This window comes from Alligator sinensis, unplaced genomic scaffold, assembly GCF_000455745.1.
Source record: "Alligator sinensis unplaced genomic scaffold, ASM45574v1 scaffold895_1, whole genome shotgun sequence".
Classification (NCBI taxonomy): domain Eukaryota; kingdom Metazoa; phylum Chordata; order Crocodylia; family Alligatoridae; genus Alligator; species Alligator sinensis.
In genome coordinates this window covers 1-27,467 of record NW_005842149.1, presented here as the reverse complement: position 1 = coordinate 27,467, position 27,467 = coordinate 1, and the positions used below count along the sequence as shown (strand labels likewise).

The window sequence follows — 27,467 nt, the reverse complement described above, 5'->3', positions numbered from 1 at the left end:
TAGTCCCCCTCAGCTGGAGAAGGCTGGGCACTGCAAAATGAGAGGTTTGCTTTCAGGAACTTTGACTCTGGAACAGCTGTATTCTAGGCAGTAGAGCAAGCTAGGGAAAGACAGAATCATAGTTCTTAGTCTTTGTTTCTTATCTCTTTCTTAATCTTATCTCAATACACAGTTACTGATTCTTAAGATTTCTTTCATTTATGTAATCTTTTAATTCTTTCTTATACCTTATTTTTTGCCTCCGGTTAATGTGATTTCAGAGTATTTGACTACACAGGGCAGTCACTTCTACATGAGCAAGGATCTGTAATTTTCTTGCACAAACAGGACATATGTGTCATACTTTAAACTCACAGAATTTCCTCTGCTAGAGCTGGCAAGGACTCTGTGAAAGAAGTGGAGCTAAGGTACCCTGGACCAAGCAGTTGGCCCTTTGGCACATCTCAGCTTGACCTAAAAATTCAAACAGTGGCCTGGGGAGAGAGGTTTTGGACTGAAGAACACCCCTGAAGGTGTGGATCACAAAGGTCAATTTTCCTCTTCCTGGCCATGTCTACACATATTTATTAATGCACAGAAATAAACTCCGGCACAGATCATAGCGGAGTTGATTGTTCCCAAACTCTGCGTTTACATGTACATCCAGGACTGCAACACATTGAGATAGGTCGGAGCAGCCCTGGCTGGTAGGGGTCTCAGGGGATCAGCCTACCAGCCCGGGACTGCTCTGACCCAGCTCAACATGCTGCAGAGGGGCTGGCTTGGGCACCAGGGTGCTCCAGTGCAGGGCTATCTAGCAGACAGCCCCCACACTGAAGCACCCTTGTGCCTCAGCCACGCAGGTCAGCATCTACATGAAAAAACTTCACAGTAGGATAGTACTTATATTTACAAGTGCTAACCTGCTGAGGAGTTTATTAGTTTCCTAAGGCCTAATAGGGCCATACATGTAGACACCAAGATGTTTACTGCATAGTTAATTAGTATAGTATAGTATTGCACTTTGATGTAGAGCAGGGCCAAAGAAGTGATCCTCCCCCTCTTTGTGACACTGGTCAGGCCACAGTTGGAGTACTGGGTCCAGTTCTGGGCGCCACACTTCAGGAGGGACGTAGACAGCATTGAGAGGGTCCAAAAGAGGGCCACTCACATGATCCGGGAACAGCAGGGCAGACCCTAACAGGAGAGGCTATGGGACCTTAACCTGTTCAGCCTTCGCAAGAGAAGGCTGAGGGGGGGACCTGGTGGCCGTCTATAAACTTACTGCGGGGGGGGGGGCCAGCAGGGAATGGGAAAGACCTTGTTCCTCCAAGCGCCTCCCAGAGTAACAAGGAATAACGGCCATAAGTTATATGAGGGGTGGGGGCTAATTGAAGCCCCCATGGTGAGGAAGGGGCTGGGGCTGGGGCCGGGGCAGCAGGGGCTGGAACCGTGGTGCTGCCCAGCCCCAGCCAGCGCAGTGCATGCCTGGATCAGGGAGCAGCGGTAGGGCCAGGCAGGCGGCTTGGCCCGGGGGGGGGGAGGAGGGGCAGCGCCCTGTTGCTGTGTGTACCCCAGGCTAGGGGAAGCATGGGGGTGCATGTAGCAACATTTGTCTTTCTAATTTCTACCCATTTACATTCTCGCTGACATCCTGTCACATTTTTAGCTCCTCTCATTCCTTGGAGTCTCAGACTAGCAGAGATTCCCTATGCCTGAAAAAGGGCAACTGCGCCCAAAAGCTTGCCAATAACTTTTTTCCAAATACTCAGTTGTTCTAATAAAAGATACCACATCTGCCCAAAGAACCTTGCCTGCCCATGCCCTTAGACCAACATGGCCAGAACCAAAAACCCAGCATTTAAGTGTCAAGCCACCTGGTCTGGGTTCTCTTCAACCTTCTGGGCCTGCTGAAGCCTGAATGCTGACTTGTGAGCCAGAAAATCTTGCTTCCCATGGGGGAAGGGTTACTCCCCACCCTTTGCTCTTCACTGATGAAGCAAACTGAAGCTATGTGAAGGAAAGCCTCAGCTACAGGGAGAAAAAGTCTGTCTCAGGGCCTGAGACCTCTGTTCTCACTCTGCTTTCATTTTCTGGGTTTTGAGTGGGATGTTGCCGTGAAGAGGGGGGCATCAATCACTGCAGTAAACTGGCCGGGGTTGGAGCCTAGCAGTTTTGCTGGTGAGGTCTGGGCCAGGGCTGAGAGCCTAGCATGTGTTAGTTGCTGTTGCAACTTCTTTTGGGTTAGGCATAGTTGTCGCTGAACCCCAGCTATGTGTCTTGCTGGCTGTTTTGGCCACACAGACCTTGAGTGGGATGATACCACGACTGTATCATTCCCTAATGAAGGCTGACCAGGGGACAGAATCCTGGCAGTCACAGTGTTGGGGATGGTAGTGTCTCAGCGTGGTGGCATAGCTGAGACTACATGTCCAGGCTGACATGAGCCTGGGGCCCTCTTTTTTGCTATTTTACAGCCATTGCATTTCAGCCCACTGGTGTGGGGCCATATGTTGGCTGGCAGAATTGGGCCAGTGTGAAGCCTTGGCACTTTCTGTTGTTTATCCAGGCCTCAGTGGTATATAGGCCTAGTGGGCTTTTTGCTGCCCAGTCCAGGCCCAGTGAAATAGGCCTGGGCACTTTTGTTCCATTTGCAATTTATGCCCCAACCAAGCGCTGTGGTTGGGCGCTGGTTCTAGTTTAGGCCCAAGACAAAATAGGCCTGGCCCCACTTTTGTTGTTTCCTAGCTGTTAGGTCTCAGCCTAGCAGTGTGGCTGAGACTATATATGTCCAGACCATAGCCCAGTAGGCCTAGCACTCTTTTGTTGTATGTTCAGGACCAGGTGCAGGACAGGCCTGAATCCCCCTTTTGTTTCACAGTGGTTGTGTCTCCGCATAGCTGCATTGCTGAGCTCCACTGTACATGTATTTGCTGTATGTCTGGGCCAGGCACATTTTGGACCTGGCACATGTTGCTTTCATGGCTCTGTGTCCTGACCAACGCACTGAGGTTGGCACTTGTTGCTGGTCAGGCTCTTTTGCTGTTTGGCTGCCTTTTCTCTGAGTCCTCTTGCAGTTTTCTGCCCCAGCAGAGCTGGGATTAGGACTAAAAACTTTGGGATGTGATATGCTGATGAAAACTGCAGTTAACCCCTCAAATCCACCATGCAGAAGTGAGGATCAGTGCTACGGTTTTGTAGGGAGCAACAAGGGGCCCTTTGCAATGCAGAAGGACCTATGCTTTCTAGCAGCTCCCTGGACTCTCCGGCGTGGGCCCCACTTTCCAGCCCATTGCTGAAGGGAAGGTATAGGGGTGTAGGCCCCCAGAATTACCCATTGGGGAGTCCCAAGTTGCAGACTACCTGGGCGTGGGTAGTCACCTACAGAGGGTGTCACCTACAGACTTTGTTTTGTAGTTTGCAGTGTTTTAAAATTACAGTTAGTGATAACTGTTGCTTTTCTTTATGCTTTGTAATAAATCTGATTTTTGTGTTTACACTGCTTGCGAGAAAAGGGTTGTTGGTTTTATTGGACACCCTAGTAATCCATTTAGTGTTTCCCAGGTAGACTGGGTGGGGGCTCAAGCCACAGTAAAATATATTTAGTATCCCCAAACTTGACCCCGGCCCTTATTGCTCTACCTCTTTCTCACCCATTGTCTGCCAGAATCTGCATTTTCTCAGGCATATTGCGTATTGGCTTCTGGGATAAGCCACCCTCAAAAAAGAATCAAACTGGCCAGGAGACATGCTCCATAGTCCTTGTAAGCTCAATACCTAGTAAATAGTCAGACTGGTAAAACCACCACTATAAGCTATCTTTTATTAGACCAACTAAAATGGTTTGAAAAATTATTTTGGAAGAGTACAAAACACCTGCAGATGCTCCCTTTGCCTGAAAAAGGGTGTTTGTACCTGAAAGCTTAGAAAAAAATATTTTTTTCCAACTATTTTAGTTGGTCTAATAAAAGATAGCTTATAGTGGTGGTTTTACCAGTCTGACTATTTACTAGGTATTGAGCTTACAAGGACTATGGAGCATGTCTCCTGGCCAGTTTGATTCTTTTTTGAGGGTGGCTTATCCCAGAAGCCAATACGCAATATGCCTGAGAAAATGCAGATTCTGGCAGACAATGGGTGAGAAAGAGGTAGAGGTAGAGGGAGGGGAATGTTGACCTGTAGCTGGAGTTTTTGGGTAGAGGCACTACCTTTAATTAGACCAACTAAATAGTTGCAAAAAAAAAAAAAAAAAGTTGTTATTTACAAGCTTTCGAACACACATGATCTTTCTCAGGGGAAAAAAACTCACACAATAGTCTACATGACCATTAAACTAAAACATCATTCCTTTCATGTTGTTATGCATTTATGGCGATCCCATACATCTGAGTAATTCTAAGGCAGCTGTTTTATACAATTTTGCGTGGAGCAAAATTAAGTAGTTAATTTCAACATTGCATGTTGTGCTTTATTTATTAATGCACCATGCAAACATTTAACAGGTCTATTTATTAATGCTTTTTGATACTTTCATGTTTATAATGGGATGAGGGGGGCCTCCAATTTTCTGTTTGCCCAGGGCCCCAGTGATTCTTAATCCACCTCTACTTCAAGAGCTTTCTAGGACCACCCATCCTAGTCTTTAAACAAGCACTGAACCTCACCAACCTCATCACCAGAAGCATATTTTGGGCAAACTTCCTATAGCCCAAAGCACACTGAAAGGATCTACTTCACTACCAGACATTTGCACTGTCACAGACCTCCATTTTGCATATTGGCTTCTATTCCACCCAGGAGAGCATCCAGTGCGATTTGTGGGGATTTTCTTTTTGTACTGCAGCAATTCCTTATGTAATATTCCTGGACTAAATATAGACATTGGATTTATGGCACATTATACCCTGCCTGCCATCCGATAACCCAATGTAACCTCTCTACATTTTACCAGCTACATTCTAACATTAGGTGATTGCACTTTAGAAGAGAAAGATGGAAGCCCTTTTAACTTGGGATAGGGATAAAGGAAACAATGTTTAAGATCTACTGTCCACAAACTATTAAATTAAAAAAATTAAACAGGACCTTAACAAGAACTATGTAAGCAGCCATGTCATTTTTCTAATAAGTGTAAATAATGTACTTATTCACATAATGGGGTCCTATTACTAATGCATTTTAGTAGTAATAATTAGTAGTTTCTGGCAGAGACCATTTTTTCATTACAGGCATGTTCAGCACTTAGAATAATGGAATTTGAACTATAATTGGAACCTTTTTGTGGAACTGCAATACATACAATAGAAAGGAGAGTTGTTTCTCACCTTTGACTGGCAAATATTTTTCCTAAATTTCATAGCACAAGCTGGTAGGCATCTTTTTCCAAATAGGTTTGCTAATACTAGCACTAATGTTTCCATCACATCTTCAGAGAAAACAGTTGAACCTATTTCAAACAGGAAGTACACTGATCAAGTATGCAATACAAGAAAAGGAGGAGTATTTAAAATACATTTCCAACTTGAAGCTGGTCGTTTAAAAAAGAGAAGCAGTTTCAGATTCTATACACCTGCTTTTTTTAATGCTTTTTCTATCATCCAGTTTTTAAATAAATGCTTTTTTATTGCTGCATGAAAGGCCTCCATAAGCAGTAAAATAAAAGAATCAATCATTATATACAAAATTCTGTATTAATAGAAAACCAAGATTAAGTAAAGTACCCATATTTAGGAAATGACAGAAACATATAAGCAACCTCAATTCCCGCCCCCCACCCCTTTTGCATATGTATTACAATACAGTCCTCAATTACATTATCATATACAGTACTATCTTTTCTGACCCCTACCTCATTCAGTGCCCACATGGAGAATGCTCCTTTAATGATCAGATAGTTAAATCTTTTGTTTTCCTCTTGTTCAACGTGTGGCCCTATGTCTTATTGCTGTGCATGATTCAAACCATGCATTGAAAATAGACTTATTAATTTCCTTATAGGCTTCTTTCTGTAACATTCCTGAGCATGCTATTTGAACATGTACCTGGGAGCAAAAAACTCCAGAGTATATTGCTTTAGAGTTTATTCATGCACAGCACATTGAGCCCGATCAGAACAGGCCTGGCTGGCAGCAGCCCAGGGCTGCTCTCACTGGGCTCAACGCACTGTGGAGGGGCTGGCTAGGGCACAAGGGTGCTTCAGTGTGGAGTTAGTCGACAGGCAGCCCCTGCACTGAAGCACCCTTGTTGCCCAGCCAGCTGGGGCAGATCTACACATGCTCTGCTGTGCACAAAAATACTCCAGAGCAGGATAGTACTTGTATTTATTTTATTTTTATGAGCTTATTAGTTTCGTGCACCCTAATAGGGGCACACATGTAGATGTGGAGATGTTTACTGTGGAGCTAATGTAGATGTGCCCACTGAAATGAAAAATGCAACTGTGCCACTCTTGAAACTTTATGAATATACAGTAATTATTAACATTCTCCTACATGTTCTGTACTTGTACTAAGGAAACTATATGTCACTTAAAATTCATAATCATCCACATGAGTGCAGTTTAATTAAGTGTATAGGAAATTAACTTACCTTCAACTGGCTGGCACAATTTGTGGAATAATCCCTTCACAAGGAAGCTGACCAGGACAAAATTTGAAGGCTCACGATAATGGAAATGGGACACAAGTCCAGCAAATCCCATGGGGTTACATTCTTGATCCAGATAGCCCTAGTTATTAAAATATTTTGATAGTTTAATTCATGTATATGTGATGCTGAGTGCTATTCTTGTGAAATCCCTTATAAGGTGCTGAGAGGTACTGCACTTTACTGAGAGTAACATGACAATGCCATTACAGCTGCTTCTCACTGCCCAGAGTTACAGGATGCTGGCCAGAGCTGAAATGAACCACAACAAATTTCCAAAATTCAGGAGATGCTGCCAAAATGGAAACATTAGCATGCAACAGTGCACAATTATTCTGTAGCAATTCCTGTTTAGTCCTTAACAGTTGTATTATGAATTTTGTTAAGAATGTAATTTTAATAAACTTATTTATTCATAGTTCTTTCCATTTATAGAAAGTTCAGAAACTCACTTTTTATGTGTGCAATTTTAGCAAGTCACAGGGACAGATATCATATCAGATATTTGGTGTTGTATTCTATTCTTGATCGTACTTATACATGCAATAAGGTTACTACTCTCCCATTTTCCTTTTTTTCAAAACTTGAACAATCTTAATGTAAGTTTAGGGATTGGCAGACTACTTTTTTTTTTTAAAGGGCTATTTTCCTCTCTTCTCGTCTTCATTTTTTTAAACTAGTGCCTGAATGCTATCTATGGTGGAACACAAAATGAATGGTACTGTAACTACCTGAGTGTTAGGTAGTTAATCTCACAAGCTAACTACAGTACAGCTTGTGAGATTTCCGGGTTTATCACTAGTACTGTTTAATTAAATAAGATCACTGAGTGTTACTACAGTTATTTTCTCTTAACCAGACAGAATGGAAGTTTACCTCTTTGAGAAGAAACTGCAGAGAAAAGATGACATATATTTTTAACATTTCATTATGCCTTGGTTGTTTGAAGGATATCAATGGATGCTTCAACACTGATAGCACCTGTGGAAAAAGAAAAGAAAAATAAAAAAATTGCAGGTAGGGAGGGGAACTTGTGTCCCAAATAAGCAAAGAAAATTAGGGCATGTTTATACCACAGGGACACTGCACTGAACAAGGGTGCCTAAATTGTATCCTTTCAGTGTGTAGCACATATGGGCTAGGGACAGAAGTTACACATAAACCAGTTTAAGTGATCAGAAATGGGTTTAAACCTGTAACAGAACAGAAGTTCAGTGCACATAAACCAGTTTCAAAACAGCTGAAAACATTTTAAAACTGAACATATTGCACACATTGCTAAGGGAACACCATGTTTAATGTTTTTAATATGTAGGCTTATGTTATTATTTTAAATAGTGGGTTCAAAGTTTCCTTTGATTGAAAGGAGAGAAAAAGTTACCTGTATTAGTCTGAAGTTGGGCAGAAGGTGGGACAAGTTGGGACTGTAGACATTAACTAGTTCAGAGAGGTTGCTTGTGAAAGCTTTTGCCTCTGACCAAGTGCCACCCTGCCCTGCCTTTTGAATGGAGATTAATTTTTTCCCCCTATTTTAAACATTTAAAAAAATTGTAGAATTTAACATTCACTAGTGAAGTTAATATAAACATAAAAATCAATTAGAGACATGTCTGACAGTTCAATGTGCAGAAATGCAACTATGGGTAAGAGGCAACCCTTAGTCCATAACTAGCATGGCCATGGGTCATTTACGTAAACAGCGATAACCAGAGAGACTGCCCCCATGACAATCCTTCATCCAGGAGATCTGTTCCGTTAAACAGCTTTGAGTAGGACATAGACTTGTATCATCATGATATTTCTTTTAAAAGATTAATTTTACTTTCTCATTGTTGAGTAAGGTAGTGTCCCATCTACCTCAGCAACTCAGATACCACAAAACTTCCCATCCTCCCTTCTGCTCATGCCATTTCCTCAGTTGTACCTGAAATCCTAAATCAAATCATACCAGATTGTTCCCGTAAGTAAAATTAACATTAACAATAAAAGGCAGAGTAAACATGCAGCAAGCCCCATGCAGCTTTACCAGACAAATTAGTTGAAGGGAGGCAGAATCAGCTTCCTGAGTAAAATGCAATCCCAGAAGTATGGAAACCTATTTGTTTTCCCAGGGACAAGTAGCAGTGGCACACCTTGTGCCACTGCTACTTGTCCCCAGGGAATACCCATGCCATGTGCACTCTGGCACACAGCAAGTTACCCCAAGTCAGGTACAGGAGGCTGGGACCAACAACTGTGCTGGCTCCAGCAGCCTTATCTGGGGTCTTGGTGGTCCCCTGGGGCTACAGCTGCGGCAGGAAGCCTGGATGGCAGCTGTAGCATAGCTCCAGCTGGCCAGGCTCCAGTTTTGGGCAGCACACGCTGCCGCCATGTGTGCCACTCCACTTTTTTCCGCGTGGGTTTTTTTCACCTCAGGATTTTCTTAGGTCAAACCACCCCACCACCACCCCCCACCCCGCAAGGTAGCAGCATGGGGAATGCCTGCATGTGAGCTCCACATATCACATGTCCACACTCATCTGGATGCAGCCAGTGGGTATTTGTGGGCTGTATTGTGCCATGCAGAAATACCCTATCAGTCTCTGTTTTAAGAGAATTTATAGTTTGTTTGGTGTCAGACTGTTTGTGTTCACAACATACAGCTAATTGCTTCCAGGAAAGAACCGAGATTTAATGAAATTAATACAAACATTTTTGTGTTTAAAAACCAAATTTCCCATACCGTTGCTTTGGCATCCACTTTGTCATCTGCTTTTGCTGCCAACAGCATGAGTCTCAGCACCAGGGACATACTAAAAGGGAAATTGCCTTTCAGTTGAGGCACATTGGATTTTATAAGTTTTTCAACCTTTGGCATTGGAATATCATAGAAGAACACATTTCCTATCAAATCTTGTCCACGTCTTCCAGCACGGCCAGACATCTAAAAAGGGTTTATTGGCAAAAATTGAAAATTGGTATTTCACAAAAATTCTATTCTATTTATTTAAGTTTTTTATATAGTGCTTCCATCCCCGGCATCTTTGGCACAAAAGCACTTAAAGAATTATGATGGTAGACAATGCAAATTCTTAAACAGATCTTAAGAAGGATACAGTCAGGTAATACAATTGTCTATAATGCCAGTTTCCTTGTCACCCAAACAATAACTACACATCACAAAGTATTTTCCCCCTATGGTCCCTTAAACTTATATCATTATGATTATGAAGTTACTTTGTACCTCTCTTGCCAAAGGGTCCCAAAATATTTTTAAAAGTATATTTGTTTTTATAGAGGTCACTGTAGGATTCCACATTGTTGCTAAATGTATTATACTTCTAAATGAATAAAAACAGGTTATGAGATCTTTTTTCTTTAATATCAGTCATTCAAAATAAATCTGACTGGACATTCTTTTTCACATGCCACCACTTTTAATAAAGCTTCTACAGGCCAAATTATGTTTTAATTTACAGCTGCACTCCTCTGTCAGTTATGTCTTTATTCCCTCAGTATACCTAAAATATCTTCCATTGGTTTGCACAGGCATAAGCAGTTCTGTTGAAGACTCAAAAAGGAATTCAGTTGATCTTGTAATTTGGAAACTGACAATATTACATTGCTAATGAGAGTATCAAATAGTAAAAACTTATTTTTGACACTAACATCACTAGGTGGCTCAGAGTATACATAGGAACACATCTGAAAATATGTTTTGCCCTTGTGTGTGATGAAGAGCATGGGTGTACTACACATACTGTGCAAAAGATATGTGGTATATTTTGATACCTGTCTATAATTTACAGCATCTAAATAGACAGAATCTTCAGAGAAGACAACAGATTTACATGGCATATTGATGCCCAAGGCCAATGTTGACGTAGCTGTGACCACCTAGAAAAAAAGTCAAAGACAAATACATCAGTTAAAAGTTACCAGTAACAAGTTGTAATGGGAATAATGTTTCACCAACGGATTTAAGAGCAGAGAATCAGAAATGACTTTACATTTTCTTTCGCTGAAGTGTGTGTGTGTGTGTGTGTGTGTGTGTGTGTTTAGAGTTCGCTGATTTAAAGTCCTATTCATCAAGATGGTAAAATTTAGTCTTAATAAAAGTTCTATATCAACCAATTTACTGATTTTTTTTTCCAATTTAGGAGCTATCAAATTAATGCCGGGAAATCAAATGCAATATATTCTACTATAAAAAGTGAAAATGATTAAAAATATGAATGAGTGTCAAGCTGTGTTTAAAACAGATGTAATTAAAAATAAAAATGTTCATTTTTTAAAAACTCAATTGGCAATAACAATGATCATCATTCACCAACCCGGATATATCCCATTCTGAAAAGCATTTCCACAACTTGTCTTCTTTTGAGGGTCATAGAAGCATGATGATATCCAATACCCCTCTGTGCCAAGTCCTTCTGTTCAGAAGCTTTTCTCTCATATCTCAATGTCAAAAAGATCTTCATCAAGGTCTAGAGACATACAGAAAAAATAAGTATTAATCACAGCCATTTAAGCATTGCAAGTGAAAATGATAAATCTGTATAACCTGATCATTTTCTTTCTGCTCCACATTTTTCTCCTTATTCCACTAATGTGAAGTACCTGTGTCATCATTGAATTCAAAAGTAGTCCAAAACTGTTGCTTTTAGGCACCTGGCCCCAGCAATTAATCGACCAAAATAAACTGGCCAGCTAATAACTGGTAGTAACTGGGACAGCAAGTTTCCAGAAGGTGATGGCCACTCATCTCTCCACACTACAGGTGTCTGATCTAGTGTGCTATTGTTACAGTTCCTAAGTGAACTCTACACAAGTAACTTGTCACCCTGAAATTTCGCCACTACTGCTATCCATCCCAGGACTGTGGTTCTACCCATAAGGTTTTCCCGTAAGTCACTTTAATTCAAGTCCTGAAATAGTATTGTCTGAAGTGAAGCTGTAATTACAGCGCATTGTAGCTGACTTGATTAATCAGGTCTGTTAGAGCATGGTAATTACCATGCTCCAGTCAGCCTCCATGTTTCGTGTATCAGCGTCCCCACGCTTCAAAATGGTGGCAGAGGCACTTTATCTAAAGCTCTTTTGATGAGTGGATGCTGAGACATGAGATTCTCCAGGTGCTTTAATTAAAGCATTTCTTGGAGCCGCTCTAATTAAAGGGCCCTTCCTCCCACTCCTGGAGCACATGTAAAAACACCCAGAGATACTATATTTAATGCACATTAACTAATGCACGTGTAGACATGCCCAGTATCACTGAAGCAACTGGGCAGATGCCCCTTGGCCTGCCCCTCCCCCTTTCCTTGGCCTTGTGTATCTTGTTGCCTATGCACAGTACTTCTCTGATCTCCTAAGTGCCACCCACATAGCAGCTCCTTGTCCCTGCCAGTTGACTGTCCCCAGACTCTGTCCATTACAGTGCAGGGCTGGATTTCAGGGGTGAACTAAGGCTAGAAATTGACCTATCCACAGCAGCATGAGCTACTCAGAATGCAGGGTGGCTGGCATGGGGGCTGATAGGGGTGGGACAGTGGTGACCTGGAGCCATTGACAAGGAGCAAATGTGATGAGGCTGGGCAGAGCAGGCCAGCAGCCTGAAGGTGTGAATATTCCATTTTATTCTAGTCTCAATACCATATTATTAATTATATAATTGTGATGTATTAATACAGTAATATTAATACGATATTTATATTTATGCTTGAAATGTCATGTCACTGAATTCTGAAAAGTTATGGAGAGGTGCCTTTAGTCTAAAATGTTTAAGAACCACTGGTCTAAAGCAAAAGCAAGCTATATTTTTGAACAGTGAATTACTCACTTGTTTATCCACAGCTTTAGAATTAGCATAAGTACAGTCTGGAGGGATTTCAGTAAGATTTTCAAGTCTCTTCTGTATTTGTTGTTTTTCTTGTGTGTTTTCTACTTTACTGGTGGCAGTCATCTGTCTTTTTGAGTTACTGTATGGAACATACATACAAAGTTATTTAAAACTGTAAGTCCAATAGAGTTCTTGAGTATAATACTTTTGGGACCAGCTTATGTTCCAGCTATTTGGTGCATATTGGTCCAGACTTAGACTCCTGACTGTGATTCTATTCCACCATGCTTGTACCACTGAAGGATAATTAATGCAAAAGGTGGATGTGTCCTCCCTTGCTGCTTTTTTTTCATAGAGACATAGAAGAGTAGGGTGAGTAGGGACCTTCAGAAGTGATCTAGTTCAACCTCTCACTAGAGGCAGGATCATCCCTATCCAAACCATCCTATACAAATCCACTGTCTAACCTTTAGTAAAACTACACAATCAACACAGATAAAACCAGAAAACATAGCACCCTAACCTGCCACAAGTACAGCAAGGACAATGATGGCCAATGTCCTGCTGCTGCAAAGGCTTTTAAAATACACTGGAGAGATCCAAGGAAGAGGGCCATGCCCTCCACAACAGAAGAAGGCAAAAACCCCCACAATCTGTACCAATCTGACCATGGGGTAAAACCCTCTAGATAGGAACCTTTGGGCGATTAATCAAGTCTGCTGGAGTGTGGTAATTACCATGTTCCAGCAGACGTCAGCATCTCGTGTATCAGTGTCCCCATGCTGAAGAATGGCGGTGGGGGCACTTCAGTTAAAGCTCATTTGATGAGCTTCAGTTAAAATGCCCCCACCACCATTTCTTAGTGCAGGGATGCTGATACACAAGATGCTCTGGGTGCTTTAATTACAGCAGCTCTCAGAGTCACTCTAATTAAAGCACCCCCGTACTCCCTAATTCCTAGAGCAAGTATATAAATGCCCTTTGAGTCCCAGCATAAGTACTGGTACACAAAAACCACCAGACTTGGCTTCAGCCAACCCCCAATGCTTCTAAGAAAGGACAAAAAAAGAGGGGGAAAAAACCTGATGTGGCAAAAGGAGGGGAAGGAATTCCGTCCCAATTCCAAGTGGCAACCAGCAAAACCTGGAAGCTTGGGAAAGACTCATAGCTACTCCTAGATTACTCCTGACCAATGCTTGTCCAACACCTCTTCTTGAACTCTTCTAACTATGGAGATTTTACAACTTCCCTAGGTAGTCTATTGCATTGCCTTACTGTTCTAATAATAAAGAACCTTTTTCTGATACCCAATCTAAACCTACTTTACTGCAACTTCAAGAATCCTACTGTCTGCAGGAAGAGAGAAAAGGGGTTCTCCCTTTTCCTTATGGCAGCCATTCAGACATTTAAAGATTACTATCATGTCCCGTCTTAAGTGCCTTTTCCACAAGCTGAACATCTCATTCTTTTAACCTCCCCTCATACAAATGGCCTTCCAGGCCCTTTATCATTTTTGTCATAGAATCATAGAAGTAGGGTAGGAAGGGACCTTGTAGATCTTCAAGTCTGACCCCCTGCCTGGGCAGGAGGGAAACTGGGCTCAAGTGACCCCAGCCAGGTAGGCATTGAGCCGTTTCTTAAAGACCCCCAGGGTAGGAGCCAGCACCACTTCCCTTGGAAGTTGGTTCCAGATCCTAGCCGCCCTAACTGTGAAGTAGTTCCTATGGATGTCTAATCTAAACCTACTCTCCAACAACTTGTGGCCGTTATTCCTTGTTATCCCGGGGGGCGCTAGGGGAAACAAGGTCTCCCCCAAACCCTTCTGGTCCCTCCTCAGCCTTCTCTTGTGAAGGCTGAACAGGTTCAGGTCCCGTAGCCTCTCACTGTAGGGTCTGCCCTGCTGTCCCCGGATCATGCAGGTGGCGCTCCTCTGGACCCTCTCAATGTTGTCCACATCCCTCTTGAAGTGGGGTGCCCAGAACTGGACACAGTACTCCAGCTGTGGCCTGACCAGTGTCGCATACAGGGGGAGGATCACTTCCTTGGCCCTACTTGAGATGCATCTGTGGATGCACGATAGGGTTAACTCTGCCGACCGTGACCTCGCATTGTCAGCCCATGTTCATCTTGGAGTCAATGATGACTCCAAGATCCCTTTCTGCCTCCGTGCTCTCAAGAAGGGAGTTTCCCATCTTATAAGTGTGCTGCCGGTTACTACTGCCCAAGTGCAGCACCCTGCATTTGTCCGTATTGAAACACATACTGTTTTTGTTAGCCCACCCTTGCAGCCTATCCAGGTCTTTCTGCAGTCTTTCCCTCCCTACTAGCGTGCCCACCTCACCTCAAATTTTGGTATCATCAGCAAATTTGAACAGGTTGCTTTTCACCCCGTCATCCAAATCGCTGATTAAGAAATTGAACAGTGCGGGCCCAAAGACCAAGCCCTGGGGGACTCCGCTGCCCACTTCCCCCCAGGTCGAATATGACCCATCCACCACCACCCTCTGAGTACGACCCTTCAGCCAATTAGCAATCCATCTGACTGTGGAGGCACTGATGCCACAGTCACCTCTGGGCCCTCTCTCACTTATGGATGTCCTTTTTGAAATTTGGAACCCAAAACTGTACACGATATGCTAGATGAGGCCTACTTAGTGCCAAGTAAAGAAGTACTATCACCTCACATGTCTCACACCTAATGCTTCTATTGCTGCAGCTCAAAATCATTTGCCTTTTGTGCAGCTGCATCATACTGCAAACTCATGTTGAATGAGTCTGTAATCTAACAAGTCTGTGATCCTTCTCTATAGTGTTGCCATTAAGCTTGGTGTCATCCATTTTATAGTCATGTTTTTGATTATTCTTTCTAAGGTATAGCACCTTGCATTTGTCAGCACTGAACTTCATCCAGTTAGTTCCAGTCCAGCTTTCCAATCTGTCAAGATCCTTCTGAATTGCACTTCCAGCCTCCAACATGTTTGTGATCCTTCCCAATTTAATTCATCTGCAAATTTGCCCAAGAAGCTCTACATTTCAGCATCCAAGTCATTAATAAACACATTGAACAGCATGGAGCCTAGGACAGACCCCTGTCAGACTCCACTTGAAACCTCCTGCCATTCTGACATGGATCCATCTATAATTACCCTTTGCTTGTGTTTTTCAAACCAGTTGAGTCCACTGAAATCCACCTTTTTTTAAATCTAGCGATCTCATGTTTTCCCAGTTTCAGGATCATGAATTCTATTGTGATCAATTCCTTTCAAGTTTCCCATCACCTTCATATCCTCCATCAATTCTTCTCTATTGGTCAGGACAAGATCCAAGATAGATGTATCCTCAACATTTTGGAATATTAAGTTGTCTCCCCACAAGTTAGGAACTTGTTTGACATTTTATGTTTGGCACTAACGTTCTTCCAGAAAATGTCCAGAACACTGAAGTCTCCAATCAGTACCATCTCATACCTTTGGGATAATGGTGACATTTTTTTGAAGAGTACCTTATCCACTTCTTCCTGACTTGGTGGCCTATAACAAATCCCCACCAATCTCTGTATCAGTACTGTATCTTTTACCTTCACCCAAATGCATTCTGATCTGCCACCTTCTTCCTTCTGAACCAGAGAAAAAATGTATGTATTTTTGACATACAAAGCAAAGCCAATACCTTTTCTCCCAAGCCTGTGTAGGCCAAAGTTATGTGTTGGTGCCAGGTCTGTTCTTTTTCAAGAGATCCAAGGCAAAGCTGCAGGAGTATAGCTAAAAGCAAAAGGCCTCAAAAAGCCTGTGTCTAAGTGACTGTAGCATATTCCCTTGCAGATGCAACAGCTGGCTTGCTTAGCACAGCAGAGAAAGCCATTCATATGCTTAGTTGGACACAATCAAGCAAAGCACAAGGCCTAAAAATAGGGTTCCCATATGTCCGGGTTTTCCCAGACATGTCCTCTTTCTGGGTCCTCCTATTTCGACCTGGGCAATTTTTTAAAATATCAGCAAATGTCTAGGATTTTGCTCTGCCCCCTCTTTCCTGGCCCCAGTGATGAGCTGCTTGGGTCTGGGGGCAGCAGGGAAAGGTGATTGGAGGCCGGGGCATCATGTGCTCTGTGAGTGGTCCCAGCAGCTGCAGGCAGGTTAGTTTGTATGTGTGTATGCGTACATGTGTGCATGACTGCCAGTTCTGGGGTTGCAGCAGGGCAGGGAGGTGGTGGAAGGGCATATCACTGTGTCCCCGACAATCACATACCTCCTCCCCCTTCCCCCCCACCCCCACAGGTGTCCTCTTTTTTGAAACTAGAAATATGGTGACCCTACTAAAAAGAAACACCATAAGGAAGAACCATACATCAAATAATCCAAATACTCAATATGCTAGTATTCATCTTATAAAAATTAGAAATAGTAATTTCTGTAACCAAATGTATTGAATGTAATTTTGCTATAACAGATGTATTTTTGTTAAAATGTTTAGATAAATTGTAAATAGAGGTGCACCAATACATCGGTCCAATATCGGATCAGCACTGATATAAAGAAAATTGACTGTATTAGAAAATCGGCCTGATGTGGCCGATAAATGGCCCATGCATGCACAAAAGGAGGAGTGCAGCCCGGCAGCATGGAGAGCTGTGTGCAGCTGGTCAGTCTGCTGTGGTGGAAGTGGAGGGGGGAGGGAAGAGGAGTGGGGGAGCAGATCAAGACCCCAGCGGTGAGGGAGGGAGTGGGGCTGGAGCTGGGGCGGGGGCAGGCACTGCCCAACTGGGGTGGGGCAGGGTGCAGGGCACAGGGTGGTGCCGCAGCTCATCTGGGGGGGTAGAGAGGGGGCTGCAGCTCCCATTGCTGTGCGTACCCCAGGAGGACACAGGAAGGCATGTGCCCCCCAGATCTGCACTGGGTGGGGTGGGTTACAACTGAGGACTGGGGCCAAGGCTGCACCAGGCTCTTCCTGGCAGGGGCTGGGTGGACCGGGCTGTGCTCAGGGCCAGGGGGGGTGGGCGGCAGCACTGGGAGGGGGAGTTAGTGGGGGCTAGGGTGAATTTTGGGGCAGCTGCAGCCCCCCCATGACCCCTCTCCCAGCGCAGCTGCCACCCACCCCAGGTGCAGCCTGGCCCAGCCCCCACCAGGAAGAGCCTGGTGCAGCCCTGGCCCCAGCCTGCCCCATGCAGATCTGGGGGCACATGCCCCTATGCCTTCCTGGGGTGTACACAGTGGCGGGAGCCACCCCCGCTCTCTGCGCCTCCTGAATGAGCCGCGGCTCCATCCTGTGCCCCTCCCCACCCCAGCTGGGCAGCACCTGCCCCAGGCCTTGCCCCAGCCTCACTCCATCCCTCACCACAGAGACCTCGATCTGCCCCCCGCCTTCCCTTCCACCACAACAGACTTACCAGCCACACACTGCTCTTTAAGCTGCTAGGCTGCATATCAGAAATAGGATTAGTATCAGCCGATATGCCTCCTTAAGAATTGGCTATTGGTATAGCCCCAAAAATCTCTATCAGTGCACCCCTAGTTGTAAAACAAAGCAGCCTTTTCAAACCATAAGCTAAAGTGGAGAGGTAACATACCAGTGTTAACAGCATTCCACAACAGAAAGGAAAAGGACATAACATTGGTGATGCATAGGGGGGTGCACATGGCCCTGAGCACAGCCCTGAGATCAGCCACGCACCTCCTAGAAGCTCTAGCTGCGAAACTGGAAGTGCCCAGCTGGAGAAACTGGACTCCCCCCCTCACCCCCCAGGCAGCGACTGGACCCTGGGAGATACCCGCCCTCTGTCAGTGATCTGGTGCACCCCCAGACTCAGGAGGCACCATGGGACATAAGGAATCCTCCTGCTTTTCCAAGGACATAAATCTCAACTAACTGACACCTTCCAGGTCCACAAAAAATCTACTTAAATCCAGTTCTAAAAAGTTAAAGTGAAACAAAGAAATATAAATACAACCAATCGGGAATTAGGTATTAGAATACTGAAATCATACTTACCAGCCAGCCATAATACTGGACATCACCTAGGGTGAGGATGATTTGGTGGGTATTGCTACACAATACCCACCAAATCACTTTACAAACCCCTGCTGACAGAGATTGAAAGCCTGGCCAGCTTCACTTCACAGCAGTTAAGACCAGTCCCATAAGATTAAGCTTTTTGCTTTACTATTAATCTTGCTTTGTCAATTAAAAAATAAACTTCACATTGGTTAAAAGAGTTTGAGTTTTTTTACCTGTCCACCCCATTTAAAGTTTGTTAGCACCTGCCCTTCCAAAAGAAAAATGTATGCCCCTGCACTTCCTGCTGCCTAGACCCTGAGACCCTGCACTTTCTGCTGAGTCCTCTGGGTATTACCTGCTAATATTCTCACCTCTGCCTTTTCCTCAGGTGTTCCACCACAGAGTGCCTGAAAGTGGTTTCTGACTTCAATCTGTTCTTCAATTCTAGGGACTTTCCTTCTAGGGCGTTTACACATGTGCTCCAGGATGGAGGGGGGGTGCTTTAATTAAAGTGGCTCTGAGAGCCACTCTAATTAAAATGCTTGCAGCATCACATGTATTCAGTGTCCCATGCTTCAAAATGGCAGCAAGGATGTTTTAACTGAAGCTTGTTTGACAAGCTTTAGTTAAAGTGCCCCACTGCCATTTTGGAACGTGGGGACACTGAATACATGTAAACCAGAGGCTGTTGAAACGCGTTAATTAGCACTCTCCAGCAGACTCACAGGAGACTCAATTAATCGAGTCTGCTCTGACTTGCTAATTAGCAAGCTTCCGGGCAGAGATTCATCACATATATAGGTGCCCCTAGTGGTTACACACTGCAACTTCCCATTTTTCCCTTTAGCCTCTCCAGTACTAGCCCCTATCCAGAAAGTCTTCATTTTCCTTGATACCAATGGTGAATAAATCATCTTAGGATTCTTAGGGCAAAACATCATTCTTCCACTACCATGTCATAGTAGGTGTTATTCTTGATAGAATGTTGTATTTGAGGAATACATCAGATCCTGAAATTTTTACACTGCCGAGTATACGCTAGGGAGAGGTATACAACGATGGCAGCTTGATATCTTTGGAAGTCTTACCAGTCGTTTATCTACATCTTTAGTTATATAAATACATTTAAAAATCTGGCCATTTGTTTCACAAGAATAATCAAGTTCAAGATAGAAAAGATGGCAAAGGACAAACTATTCTCAAATATAGGTATATTTGGAGCAAAGAAGAAAATCTTTGAAACAGCATCACATCAGTGAAGATGGCCTAGCAGCATTACAGAAGCCACCCCTGAGTGTCATATGGCTACAGCACTGCATGCTGCAGTCCTACCCGATCTGATGAACTAGCCTAACACTCTAGCCCATAAAAGGCTTCTTGCCACATCCAATCTTTCAGATCCTTCTTCCCAGGCACCATTTTATTCATTCAAATCAAATTTCACAGTTGACATAGGTTGAAAAGACTAACTATATTTTGCTCTCCCTACTCCAGAACCTGCCACTGGAACCAACCAACTTCCCTCCTATATCATACTGCATCTCCCCAGTAATACAACCTTTCTCTCTCCATTTTAGCACCTGACACATAGGACAGCTGAACTAGGAGGGACTGAGAGCACTTGCCATTTTTTTTTAGCCTTTTCCACCATTTGTGGCATTTGTATGACCCATTACATTCCAGCAGAATCTCTGTGCTACTGTTTTCAAGAAAGTATTTGAAAAGTAGCCTTATCTGCTATAATGCTTGTAACTAAAAGAATCCCCCTGTAGTTATCCAAAGCACTTATAGCCTCTTTATACTAGTAGAGTCATTTTAAAGGGGCCAGACCAAGGATGAGGATCTCACATTTGGAGTGTACAATTTTTGTGATCAGACATTATGTAATGAAATGTATATAATAACATAATACAGCATTTTCCATTACCTGAATTTAAAAAGTTTGGAGTTGATTTAGAGGACTCAAACAAGAATTGTTTGGACATGCCTGGGTTTCTTATCATGCAAATTACCCAGCACTACTGATTGTCTAGTGGTTAAAGAGTGACAAATAGTCTAGTTAGCATTAGTACTTCAAGGATATAAACAATAAGGTTTTATATACTAGGTAGAGTTTTCCAAAGGAAATAGTGGAAGCCATCACAGCTTGGGGTATGCTATAAATCTAATAGATAGATAAATTAAGCAGAGTAATGCCCTTGAGAACAAAACGTACAGAACAACCCCACATTTGAAGAGCACTAGACAGCCTCAGTTCTTCATTTTTTACACATGAAATTAAAATGTAACTCTTAGTAGCATTGGTCTTATCTTTGTTTACATATTATATTTTAAAAGTTTTCAATGTCTTTTAATTAAGTGTGCAAAATAGTCTGTGGATTCATCCATGCAATAATGTGTCCTATCATTATTATCATTTTACCTTAACCATCATACTTGTCTTTTTGCTACTTCTATTGGTTATGCCTTCCCTTTAAATTATGAATTCTGAGGCAGAAACTCATGCACATGCTCTGTGTAAATAGCATCTTAGTACAATCATGCCTGGAGCATCTGAATACTAACAAGTAACATATGTTAATAATACTTACATAGATGGGCGAGTCTCCAAGTTTTTATCCATTTTATTCATTTTTCTCAGTTTAGTTCTTAAATTTCCTATTTCTCTCTCAATATTTGGATCTTTCTTCCTCATTTCTTTTCTTATCAAATTTCTATTTATTTGGATGGCCAGGTCTTCTACTGAATGAGTGTTAAACCTTAAAATAAATAAGTTGTAGTAAATATCTATTAAGATTAGTGAACTCTGATAAAGATATTTATTAGATATAAGATACTCATGTTTACTTTTACAAGTTCAACTTTTGAATATACAGGCAGTTTCGAGTTATAAATGTTGTAAGTGCGAACATTGTAAATTGACACCCTGTTTCAACTTTACAGTTTCGACTACAACACTTGAATGTTTGCTGGCATGCAATGCCATGCCAGCAAACAAGTTCACTGCGTCACTCATCTTCCTGGAGAATATCTGTCCAAACTTCCTTGGACACTTTCTTTAAGAAAACAGACAAGACTCCAGAAAAACCTACAGCCAAGACTCCTGAGAAGACTCCAGCTTCAAAAAGTCCAACCAAGAACCCTTCAAAAAGTCCAGCAAAGTCACCTCAAAGAAGTCTTTCCAAATCAACATGATTGCTATTTACAATATAAATATATTAATGTAGCTATATTACTCATCTATAATTCATCGAGTACAAAATTCTGGGGTATTTTTGGTGAAAATAGGGTATAAGGCCTTGGTTCAGGAACCAATCTCCCATTTATAACATTGTTTTTTATGAGAAAATTGGTTCCGAGTTACAACGTTTTGACTTAAGATGTGGTTTTCAGGAACCAATTGTGTCATAAGTCCGAGGAGTGCCTGTAATTGTAATTTGTTGGTTCATTTCACTCTTTAGAAGTACATCCCTATTACACAAAACACTTAGGCCTATACTTAACTATAAGTATAGGAACAGTAAGCAGTACTGGCAGTGAGAATACTTATATGATTAAGGTTTATCATCTGCTTAATGCTTTGCTGAATTCGACCATATAAGCAAAAAAATGAGTACACAAGTAGTTTTCAATTTATGTACAGATGCAAGTGACAGCATAAGATAAAATCAGCTGAGAATTAGAACTCATATTTCAGTTTGGTTCACTTTGTTAATTTTAACCTTTCTTTTAATCTTTGTGATTCTTGCATGAAGAACTCTGACTTTTCAGACACAGTAACAAAATGGTTCCAATTTACTTCAATTAGACTTTTTAACATCTTATAGAAGTGAAGGAAGGAAGGGACTGCTGAAGATGCCTCACAAGGTGAGCACTTACTTTAAATGTTTTAAACAATAAATATTCATACCTAACATAGGTGAATAATGACTCTTGTAAATAAATGACACTACTTTTTGCTGAGTCATATCAATACTTATCGCCAATACCTATCATTTCAACTCTAACAAAAATATATATTAGAACATATTGAATCTACATACTTACATTAAAAATATGGCAGGCAGTTTATCCATGTCTTGTAATTTTTCAACAAAATGACCAAATTTGATCTGCTTTTCATTTTCTGGACAATCAGTGGGGTGAGGTTTAAGGCACTCCAGAAGCTGATTCACCTGGCCACGTATGAAGATGGTTAGCTATATTAATTAGGCAGAAGGTAGGGCACAGTGGCACCTTAAGACAGTGGCACCTTAAGACAGTTTTACACCTATTCCGGGGGTGGGGAGGGCAGCGCTTTAATTAGAGCAGCTCTGCCAGCCTGTCTAATTAAAGTGCTGCAGCATATCATATATCAGCATCCTCATGCTTAAAAATGGCAGCAGGGATGCTTTAACCAAAGCTCATTTTATAAGGTTTTGTTCAAGCACCCCTGCCACCATTTTTAAGTGTGGGGATGCTAAAAAGAAAGGCCTACAAAGGATGGAGGATGGGAGTCACCTCCAAGGAGGATTATTCTGCACTGGTCCGGTCCTGTAGGGAGCAGACCAGGAAAGCCAAGGCTGCAACTGAACTCCAGCTAGCTTTGAGCATCAAGGACAATAAAAAGTCCTTTTTCAGATATGTGGGGAGCCGGAGGAAAAGCAGGGACAACATTGGACCCCTGCCCCTCAGATCTGGGTGGGGTGGGTGGGATACCACTGCGGACTGAGGTTAGGGCTGGGCCAGGCCATTTCCCGAAGGGCCTGGGCTACACTGCACTTGGGGTGGGCGGTGGCAGCCACCTAAAAATTCCCCATATTCCACCCCCATAACCTCCCCTCCCAGCACTGCCACTGTCAGCCCTCAGTGTAGCCCAGCCCAGCCTACACTGGGAAGAGCCCAGCACAGCCCCAGCCCACAGTGGCATCCTTGCTTCCCCATTCAGATGATGTCAATTGTAATTTTAAATCATTGCTTTCTCATTAATTTGATTTATATTTTTTTTGGGCTAGGAAAGAGTATAAAAAGGGAAATATTTGTGTTTCTTCCAAGTCTAAAGTATGTTTCTGTTACTATAATTTCTGTTAATAAATACTACATTTTTTTTTTTTTTGTACTCTCCTGCTTCATATTTCCAAGGGGTGGGGGAAAAAAAAAACACTAAGTATGGCATAAAGTGTTTTATTTAAAGCCTGGCTAACACTTTATTTGTAGTTGGTTCAGAAATTTTAAGAATCATGGATATATACCAGATTGTTAGGCTTAGCTGTTTATAATAATTCACAACCATTTAAAATCTGAACATTTCTCTGTAGAGTTGAGTATGAAGACAGTTTTGCTCCCCTTTAAAAAAATCTAACCTTTTAAATTCTCATAAATAATGCAATACCATTAATGCAATGCCATTCTAATACCAGTCAAAGTAGCTAAAAAATGGAATTGGGACCACAGTAAGAATTAATACATATTTTATGTCTACCAGAATGTGGCACATTCTTTGTGTTTCGCTATGAATAATGTTGTAATGCCAATTTTAATTTAATTTTATTTTTTGCATAGCACATGCTGATCTGGAAACTATATTTCCAGAAAGACTGCTTACTTTCCTTCATCATTATGAACATGAGCCTGCAATGCGATGCGGCGGCTAGTAAAGCGACCAAAACGCTGGCTTTCATCCATAGATGCTTCTCAAGCAAATCCCGGGACGTCATTCTCCCCCTGTACTCGGCCTTAGTGAGGCCGCAGCTGGAGTACTGTGTCCAGTTTTGGGCTCCACAATTCAAAAAGGATGTGGAGAAGCTTGAGAGAGTCCAGAGAAGAGCCACGCGCATGATCAGAGGTCAGGGAAACAGACCCTACGATGACAGGCTGAGAGCCCTGGGGCTCTTTAGCCTGAAAAAGCGCAGGCTCAGGGGTGATCTGATGGCAACCTACAAGTTTCTCAGGGGTGTCAATGTGCAGGAGGAGACAATGGGACTAGGGGCAGTTGCCCCAGGTTAAAATCGTGCTGTGAAAATGAGGTTGAATGGTCACAAACTACTTCAAGATCGTTTCAGGCTGGACATAAGGAAGAATTTCTTTACTGTCCGAGCCCCCAAGGTCTGGAACAGCCTGCCACCGGAGGTGGTTCAAGCGCCTTCATTGAACACCTTCAAGATGAAACTGGATGCTTATCTTGCTGGGATCCTATGACCCCAGCTGACTTCCTGCCCTTTGGGCGGGGGGCTGGACTCGATGATCTTCCAAGGTCCCTTCCAGCCCTGATGTCTATGAAAGTCTATGAAATGATACATGAGACACTGGAGGTTGCTGGAGCACAGCAACTGCAGCAGTTAATCAAGTCTGCTCAAACACACTGGAATTCCAATGCATTGGAGCAGCCTCACTGCTCATGTATAGGCACCCTGAGAATCTAACTAGTTCAGAGGCATGAGCTTTTGTAGACAACATGCTACTTCATCAAATTCCTAGCATCTAATGAGCTAGGTTGTTGCCTATAAAAACTCATGCCTTTCTGAACTAAGTCTCTAAGGTTGCTGCCAGACATTTAAAAAGAACAAAAACAAAAACAAACTGTTTTACCGGAAGAACCAGTGTGTTGGTTTGACTCAGCTCTTCAGTGTCTATAAAGACTGGGCACTTCAGTAGGGTTTTTTGCCATTTTTAGCTAAAGTCAATTCAATCAGCTATTACATAAAAGCACCAAAAAAGCCCCACTAAAGCATCCAATCTATACAGATGGTGGGCAAGCCCGTTCCAGCTAACATGCTGCCTCTTCTGGGCATGCATGGGAGCACACCAAGTTTAAAGTACAGTGCTGTTTTGTTTTGTTATTTAAGTCTGTAAGCAGCCAAAGATGACACCCTTTCCTACCTTCTTCCTAGCCAAAGTATTGTTATCGCTCAGATTTACAGTTTAAATGTTTTGGAACAGGCTATACGCTTTCATATCTAAGGCAACTCTCCATTCTAATACCTTAATTCTGAGAAAAAAATGCTTGGTAATAGAATCTGTATAAATTTGGGATTTCTAAGTCTGGCTCAGCCCTGAAAAAACAATTCATTTCACCTCTCATTTTCTCCATCCATAAAAAAGGATGATACCTACCACATCCAACAAAGGGCTGATTTTGGAACCCTTACTCAATATGATCTCATTGCCATAAATGGGACCTTGAGGAGGTAGGTAGGAACAAAATCTGGTATACTATATCCACAAGCTCTGGGCATTGGAAGTGAAATAATTTTTATTTATACTCAAATTCAGAAACTGGTTTAGCTAACAACAAGGTGGCATAAAGCATCAACTCGAGTGGATCCAAATAAGGACTGCATCCCATCCAAATCTAACATGGGACACAGGCAGACATTAGATCCCTAAATGCAGAAAACCACTCTGTGGGTACACCTACATATGCACTTAACTGCGCAATAGACTAATTTGCCACAGTGTAAAGCATCAGTCTACATGTGCAACACTATTAGACCACAGTAAACTAATTTTCACTGCCATAAGATAGTACTGTCAAAGACAAAATAGCAAAAATAATTGCACATGTAAATGCTGACCTGGGAGTACATTGTGCCCAGTCAGCCCAGGTGACAGGAGGCTCCACAAGCCGGGGCACTCATGCTCCAGTCAGCCCCTCCAGCCAGCCTGGGGCTGACCCCCCAACGTCCCCTGACAGCCCAGGGCTGCTCCACCCTGGCGCAAACTGCTACAGTCCCAGGTGTAGCATCTGCCTTGGACCACAGCAGTTTGAACAAAAATGATGAGGGGGCTGGGGCACATGACTTCTGAGGAGAAGCTGAGGGAACTGGGCTAAATTTAGTCTGCAGAAGAGAAGACTGAGAGGGGATTTAATAGTAGCCTTCAACTAACTGAAGGGGTGTTCAAAAACGGATAGTTAGACTGTTCTCAGTGGTGGCAGATGACAAAATAAGGAACAGTGATCTCAAGTTGCATCAAGGGAAGTTTAGGTTAGATATTAGGAAGAATTTTCTCACTAGGAAGGTAGTAAAGCACTGGAACAGGTTAACCACAGAGGTTGTAGACTCCATCCTTGGAGGTTTTTAAGACCCGGCTAGACAAAGCCTTGCCTGGGATGATCTAGTTGGGGGTGGTCCTGCTTTGAGCAAGGGGTTGGACTACATGACTTCCTCAGGTCCCTTCCAATCCTTATTTTCTTTATTCTATGATATAAGACACCATTCTAGCTATTAAGGTGCCATGATAAACTCCAGGTCAAACTGCATCGGAGTTTATCACATTGCCTGAATAGCACACATAGATGCACCTAGTGACTGCCTAAACCTGGAGCTGCCTAAATTTATTGGTGCCTCCCTGTTTGACCTGTAAGTTCTCCAGGTGCCTTCAGTTGTGCTTCTGTACATGCCCCAAACTGTCCCAGCCTAAGTTCAGTCAGGATCCAGGAACCCAGCACTCCTCTGCCTGAGTCCTCTGAAGGACCCAGTTCAGGGGGTAACTCAGAGCAGACCTAAACCACACATGCAGAATCAAGGCCCTCAGAAAAAGCATTTGTTTCAAATTTCTTCTTGGAACAAAGCTAGAAAAAGAAGTGGTACTCACCTTTTATACAAAATCTTAGCGCTCTGAAATCTTAGCAGTCTGAAACAATAGCATAACTTGAGGGAGTGAGCAGGGCACTAGCCCAGGCACAGATTTAAGCGGGAGAGCCCCTAGGGATAGCTCACACTGGTGCAGCAACCTGTACCACTGCCATCACTAGGCATGCATGAGGAGAGAGGCAGACAAGGTTCCTTGGGTGAATCCGATATCTTTTATTAGACCAACCCAAATAGTTGGAGAATAGGTATTAAGCAAGCTTTCGGGTTCAAAAACCCTTCATCAGGCTAAGGAAGTTTCAGCAGTTGGTGTGTGCTCTTCCTGAATGGAATGAAGAGTAAAGAAGCCAGCGGCTGGACTGGTATGCATACAAGATAGGCAGTCAGTGAAAATGTAGATTGAGGAGTCAATGGGTGAAAGACAGGCGGGGATGGGGGGAGGGGAGAGAGAGAAGGGGGATGAA

The 27,467-nt window shown here is 42.8% G+C and overlaps 1 protein-coding gene across 1 annotated transcript in view; it reads right to left on the bottom strand.

The window, feature by feature from the left end:
* LOC106722293 (probable ATP-dependent RNA helicase DDX60) overlaps positions 1 to 21,187 on the bottom strand; it is a 33,942-nt gene extending 12,755 nt beyond the window's left edge. The window contains exons 1-8 of the mRNA XM_025206266.1: positions 21,025 to 21,187; positions 12,443 to 12,581; positions 10,938 to 11,090; positions 10,396 to 10,500; positions 9,347 to 9,547; positions 7,501 to 7,605; positions 6,568 to 6,706; positions 5,304 to 5,425 (exon numbers count right to left, since the gene is read on the bottom strand). Of these exons, the coding sequence (XP_025062051.1) occupies positions 5,304 to 5,425; positions 6,568 to 6,706; positions 7,501 to 7,605; positions 9,347 to 9,547; positions 10,396 to 10,500; positions 10,938 to 11,090; positions 12,443 to 12,581; positions 21,025 to 21,128 (1,068 nt within the window). The 5' untranslated portion in view covers positions 21,129 to 21,187. The remainder of the gene's footprint in view (positions 1 to 5,303; positions 5,426 to 6,567; positions 6,707 to 7,500; positions 7,606 to 9,346; positions 9,548 to 10,395; positions 10,501 to 10,937; positions 11,091 to 12,442; positions 12,582 to 21,024) is intronic.
* Positions 21,188 to 27,467: the final 6,280 nt, after the last annotated feature.